General features: G+C 43.6%; 1 protein-coding gene across 1 annotated transcript; it reads left to right on the forward strand.

Moving 5' to 3' along the window:
- The first annotated feature begins 4,328 nt into the window (after positions 1–4,328).
- Positions 4,329–5,708, forward strand: LOC147605352 (uncharacterized). The gene is made up of 2 exons (XM_086793315.1): positions 4,329–4,475; positions 4,576–5,708. The coding sequence occupies exons 1-2, from the start codon at positions 4,377–4,379 to the stop codon at positions 5,458–5,460; spliced, it is 984 nt and encodes a 327-aa protein (XP_086649441.1). The 5' UTR covers positions 4,329–4,376; the 3' UTR covers positions 5,461–5,708.
- The last annotated feature ends 1,351 nt before the right edge of the window (positions 5,709–7,059 follow it).

The raw sequence follows: 7,059 nt of genomic DNA on the forward strand, positions 1-7,059 counted from the left end.
AGTGAGCTCACCCCATAAGGTTGCGGATTGCCCCTACAAGCAAGGTAACAATGCACCACCGAGACTAACCCCTTGCAGCCTACATGTAGTGGTTGTGGAGTTGATCATTTACATGCTCAGTGCCTTCACAAGCCATCTGATGGTGCGGTCATTACCCCCTGAACATGTTGGGAAGATTTATTACGAGCACGAGACCTAATACCTTCCCAGCCTCATCGCACTCACATGGTTGCAAGCCCAAGCCAATTCGGTCCTGGCTACTACCAAGAATGAATCGGAGGCTCAGAGCAACCCACCCAATAAAAAGAAAACTAAGAAGAAGAAATATAAAAATTCTAAAAAGAAGACCATAGGCACAACGACAGATCCCGTCACGATTTAGGACGCAAGCGAAGATTCAGATGACCTCTCGTTGTTATCAGTATCTATCACCGAAGAGTCACAAAAGCAGTAGACCATACAACGGCTACTGCACGTACCCATGAGAAGATTAAAACGAACAAACCTAGTGTCTATTTGGCACGAGAAAAGGAGATTAATAAGCTCCAACACGCCATCGATTTAGTTCAAGAAACTTAGGCCGCCCTGGAACCGGCTTCCAAACCTATCCTCGATGCATGGAAACTCCCCACATCTCTCTTTAGACCCACTCGAATGGGCAAACCTCTACAAGTTCCTAGTGTGGTCTCTGAAATATCTGAAGCTAAGCACGAGGCACAGTTTAAGCAATGGTATCAGGACATCCTTAACAATCCCCACCGATGCACAACAAAACTCAAGAGGTGCAGAGATCTGAGTCTAAAAATGAACACCATCAACGCCGACATGAGGATCTTAAGGAAAACCCATCCTTAGAGAAAGACGCGCAAGAATAATGGGACATGCCATTCCCACCCCAAACCCAGTCAGAAAGACACAGTGTGATGTCTGCCCAACTAAATGTTCGGAAACTCATGAGTTTCTTAGGCATGCCCATCACCACCACTATGTTGATCAAACTGAAAGAGGATCCGGAATTGGCAGAAACTCTGCATTCGTTCTTCAATGATGAATTAGCCATCAATCTTGCGAGCCTTCAAGAAAATCCCCTCGACCGACTGTCACAATATTAAGAGTCTTTCCAAGAATCACGCGATCCGAATTGACCTAAGGAACCTACCGTAATAGATCCCGACTCCAAGTCCTTGTTCCAACTTCGTGTCAACTTAACTTGGAGGGTACTTCGAAGGTGACGATTCTAATGCCATGCTTCCCATTGTTTGCAAAGGCAACAGCATCCTAGCAGTGCTTGATGGTGGTACTGGCATGAGCATTGTCACAAATGGATGATGGGAACGAATGGGTCGCCCATCCATGGAAGTAGCTAACCTCGTGGTCAAGCTAGCAAATGGAAGCTTAATCAAAGCTCTAGGGTTACTCAGGAACTTCAAAATCAAAGTCATGGACCATTATGTGTACCACACGTTTGCTGTAATAATGGACTTTGATGATTGAGAAACCAAGATCTTACGAGATGATTCTGGGGCAACCATTCATGATGTAATATCAAATGATCCATGATTGGGCTCACAATCAAGTCTATTTGACCCTTAACAATGAGAGCGTTCGATCAATAAATGCAAAACAATAGCCCAATGGCTGCAGTATGTAGATCCTTTGATGCACACGGCAAAATGACCGACGATTGGGGTGCACACCTTCAATAGATCATGTATGACAAACCTCCCCATATTGCACTAACAAAAATCATGGTGCAGAAGGAGGCTAGATCCCACAAAGTCCACACATAGAAGGAAAAACCACGAGGCTGCTCAAGCTGAGTGGTGATCAGCCAAAAAAGACATCAAAAAACCAAAACATAAGGAGCCAGCCCAAGATTTACATCCTGCACCTCATAGGTTTAAAGCTTTTACTATCGAGGATAGGCACATCGTGTTTGATACAGCTCTCTTGGCTGAATTTTGCTTTCTCTTCTTTAGCCTTCCTCTGCGTGCGAGTCATTACTACCTGCACAGCCGGCTCTTCAATTTCCTTCAAGATTAGTCGTGCAAATGATTTCCTGGGTGCCGTCTCAGGACAATCCACAACAAAGTGGCCTTCTTTGTCGTAGAGAAAGTAATTAAACTTCCTAGGCTCTCTCCTAACATACTAACCATCACGACCCCTACCAGTGCCCCTTCCCATCACTGAAGCATTCTCCTCAACACGAGCCACAATGCGCAGGTCTGATGACTACGCTGCCCATCTCTTTTTGCAGTTCCCCATGATTCCTCATCACTTTCTTCCCGAGCCTACCACTCTATCTATTCCGCAGCGTGTATGCAATTGCATACTAGCGGCACAATCTAGGTGGTGCCCCGAATTTGCCCCATTTTCAAAGGTTTTCGATGGTTGGTTCGATGTAGAGGCCACTGGGCTGATTTTCCCTCCCTTAGTGCTTGAAAAGCACAACAAGTATTTGACATGCTTATAGCTTAGAATGTTGTAACTTCGAATGCACTATGCAGATTAGTGGATATGCCTAGGAGGCCGGGCTTAATGATGATGCTCTAAGGTGCTTTGGATATATATTACAGGGTAAGCACCTCTCCCTGGATGTTATCACCTTTAATATTCACAACATGTTTGCATGAGATATGTACATGCAGTTATTGGCATGCATAAGATATATATAGATGGATGAGAAGTTCATGTCTGCATGAGATATGTATATGCAACTACTAGCATGCAGGAAGAAACAAACAAAGTTAAAGTGTTAAGAAGGAAAAGAGGTGCTTGGAAAAATAGCAACACATTGTTGTGGATAGATGTAAGTAGAAATGATTACTCATTTGATTTGGTAGATTAGGGACATCTTGATAGCTAGGGTTATTAATGAAAAATTGAAAGAGATTGATAAACATTATGGATGGTGGAAGATGAGCTATGTGCGCATAGTGAGAAATTGGCCATTGAATGTGCTTTTCTTGAAGGTACACTTATGAATGAACATGTTGCAAAGAATGTTCAGGTTTGTGGAGATTGCCATCTTTCTACATCCCTCATCCCAGAGATGAAGAAGAGCAAGATTCATGTCGTATATATATGCTAATTGCATTTCACATTTTGGAGGTGCTTGGATGCTTGAGTGACCATGTACGTAGAATAAAGTGGGGAATGTTCACTTCAACTCTGAAATAATCAAAGTGGTGTGTCTTCTTCAACACATGCAATGGGTCTCTATCCAAACATTATGGCCATCACTTACATCCAGGGATTGGGAAAAGACGGGTTCGCTTTAGCCTAGAACTTGTTCAACTTGGGGAAAATCCTTGTCATTTTTTTGTGAGAAGGAATACCTGTCAAATTTTACAAAATTTAGTTATATTTTTTAGTTCTATATAGAAAATGCCCTCTAAAAAATGGTAATTTCCTTCTCATTTAGTCGTGACGAGGATTTAGTTCCTTTTCCCTAAATTTACGAGGATTTAGTTCCTTTTCCCTAAATTTTTTTTCCCCAACCCTGCTTACATCGTGAAAGCCTATAGGAGTAAGAGCATTATGAAGGGGTCCAACACAACTTATGTACTATGTGCTTTAGTCAACATAAATGCACGCTAACATATGGGGGGTAACTGCACCGTCTTATGCACATGCATGCATATACATACTTATGCAGATGCATATACGATTGATTGATTGATTCTTGCACAAAAACAAACTTACAAAAGGTGGGAAATTTAGGTAGCGGGAATTCGTCAACTGAAAAACTATAATCATCATAGATAGCGATTAGGAGCTGCTTATTCAGACATGGCCCATGCCCACCGCACGAGTCAGTGTAATCAAGGACATGTAATTTCCAGAGAAAAGCAGGGGGTGTGTGCCGCAGTACGTCCTTTGGGCGGGATGGATAGAAAACGATTCTCCAAAGCGCAGTGTGGGACTTGCAGCAACAAAATTTGGGAAAGCCAAATTAAGTCTGTAAGAAGGAAGCGCACGCACACACGGAAAGCCGAAAGTCTATAAGAAGGAAAGGAGAGAGAGAGCACAGTCCGTGTGATTGCTATGTGTTTGTATCGCATCGACCGTGGAGTCATTCGAATAGGTTTTCAAGCATGTGAATCCCTGCTACTGCTGTACAACATGCTAGGCTTGTGGGGTACTGGTACTAGGGTTGGTGTCATTCAAATTTTCAACATGTTCAGATTGTACGGCACATCTACACTCAGTGCCTTACGAGCTAACGTCCCCAAGAAGGTGCTCTTTTGCTTTTTGGTGGTGGTTTTTTTTGGGGGGCGGGGCCAACGTCCCCAAGAAGGTGGTTTCGCCCGCTGTTTTGTTTTTGGTTTTTTTTTTGGTGGTTTCGCCCGCTGTTTTGCTTCTTTTAAATACCTATGAACGTAAACCATTTCTCAGCAGCCCCAACAAGCCCTTCCTTCCTCCTCCATCTCTGCAGATCCCTCTCTCGCTCATTGAAGATGGCCGGCTTCCAGGTGTGTATGTAATCAACGAGCTTACATACGAGCTATGTAAGGCAGTTTAGGTCACTGCACCAGCGGATTTGTTTCTAACTCTCGTGTGTTGTTGTTGCAGGTCCCAGTTTGGGCTGTAGAGAATCGGGCTCGCTTTCTGCGCGCCCCCGGTGCTGCTGGCGATTGTCCGAGCAAGCCGCTGATCTCTCCAGCCTCCGTGTTTCGCTCTATGTATGGCACAGAGGCTCTGGCGCGGTCGGGAGTGGTAATGGAGCGTGCAGGGGCCTCCGGCATGCTCACGACGAACGCAAGGATAAGCCCACCCCCGCCAGGCCAGACCCCTGGTGTGCAGTACTTTCTTGACGTGGAAAACCACCCGGATGTGTTGTCGACCATCCTGGAGACCGCTCGAGTGACGGCGGGCTACAGCCCGGCTACCGGGCCCGGAAATGGGACCAACATAGCAGAGGCCACAAGGCAGCACGATGCGTTCCTCCGCTTCCTGGAAGAGGTGGACCAGTACTACGCGTATGTCAATCTGGAGGGGATGGAGACCCAACGCATCCAAAACACAAGGCACGACTGCGCCACCCTTCTCAATGCTGTGTCTTCCGTCGTTGAGGCGGCTCTGGGAGCCGCCGGCCAAGGCTTGACTGAGCGCATCCAGAATACCGTCAGGGCAGTTGCGGAGTACGTCACCAGCTCCAGCTCCTCCAATAGCGTGTATAATGTTGGCTACCAGAATGTGAATCTGCCGGCTCCCGTGGCCGGTCAGAATTCTAACCGAGACCCGACTACTGCCCTCTGCTTCAGTATCGTGGGAATGACCCGCGACGTGGTCAACGGGGTCTTTAAAACTACTACTGACACTAGTGATTATTTCTACATAACAGCTGCCACTTACCGCCTGAGAAGCGCGGCTATCATCGCGTATGCTGAGTATCTCGCGGGCTCCTCGATCATCCCAGCTGAGGATGTTGCCGCAGCCATGAATGCCCGCCCATGATGCGGATGTTGGTTGTATTGGAAATTGTGTTCTTGTCATTGTGTCCAGTTGGTTTTTTTCAGCTTGAAACTCCCTTTGTATGTGTAATTGGTGTCCAAGTGATCGATGTGTTCTTGTCATTGTGTTTAGCTGGTTTTTTTCAGCTTGGAAATTCCTTTGTATTTATGTAATTGGTGTCCAAGTGATCGATGAAGTGTCCAAGTTGGTGGCTGGACACTTAATTCTTTATAAAGGTCTTTGTTATTGTAGTGTGTTCTACTTCCAGTGTACTCTAGAGAGTAGGTTTTTTCCTTGCGTTACTAAATCCCATGAATAATCCATCGGCCTGGTTCACAATTCCATCTAATATGTGTAGGTTACTAGAGCAGATTTCAATTATCATTTCCTTTTTAAAGCGTATTTGAGAATGAAGCCTTGTTGTGCATTTTGAGTCGGTTGGTATTTTTATGGATTTGTTGCATGCGTTATGTTTTATGTCTATTGCATTGAACAAATAAGGTTTTCCTTAGAATGTTGAAAACTTCATTATTGTGTTTATCTTTTAGTATAGAATATTTGTATAGAATAAGTGAGGAGTGTGTTGTTTGCTATGTGATTGCTGTTGATATTGCTTGTTTAAAGTTGCAATGTTGTTTGCTATGTGATTGCTGTTGATATTTGCTTGTTTAAAGTTGTAATATCTTACAATGTTCTATTTAGAATTTGAATGTATTCTTTGTGTTCTTGTTGCATCCGTTTGCTGAGCTCGTAGTATTTGATGTGTCGTCTCCAAATGGTATTTGTTGGTATTAACTCTTTTGCTTTTTGTGTGAAGATCCAACTGTCTTTGATTGGGCTTGCTTGGCAAAGGTCGCCACAGAAGATGATGTCCACCTCTTTCAATGGCTCTGAATGGTTGTGTTTGATTTCACACATGTGCATGTCTATCATCGTGAGTGTATTTTGTCCTACTAATGAAATCTTATCAATGACTAGTAGTTCTAGCTCTACATATAGTATTGCTAGTTCTTGTAGTTTTTCTAGAGATAAGCTTGTAGGCTTTGTTATTAGTAAGGGCAGATGAAGTGTGGAGTGTTATAAAACCTCCAATGTTATATGCTACCTTGCTTGTGTATGCTAGTAATAGGGCTCTGGATTTGTCTATGTTTATGTGTAGTGTCGAAGTCATTTGTACTAGGAGCATTCCTTGAAAGGAATAGTTTGATTGGTTATGTTGGTTTGGTTCTTTTCTTTAGGGCAATATCGTCAATGAGTAAACATTGTTCGGGGTCTAGTTTTTGGTATAGCTCATGGTAGTAGTCATTTTTTATTATTTTGTATGTTTTGCACATTGTTGTAGCGGTTGTTTTCTTCTGCTATGGTGTTTGCATATCTAATGCTAGATCATAATGTTGTGGTGGTGTTTGTTGTATTGTCGACGATGATGTATCTGATTCAACGCTTGGTTTGATTCTTTCATTTAGTGGTAGTATGGTTTTGTTAAACTTTGCCTTGTTAGCTCTTCTAGCACTGTGGCAACTACAGAAGGCATTTTGGTCAAAACAGAGATTAAGTAATGATTTCTTTGCTTAATCAAGTATTTAGGGTGATGATTATCAT

This window comes from Cibotium barometz, chromosome 59, assembly GCF_041138505.1.
Source record: "Cibotium barometz isolate CiBa-2024 chromosome 59, ASM4113850v1, whole genome shotgun sequence".
Classification (NCBI taxonomy): domain Eukaryota; kingdom Viridiplantae; phylum Streptophyta; class Polypodiopsida; order Cyatheales; family Cibotiaceae; genus Cibotium; species Cibotium barometz.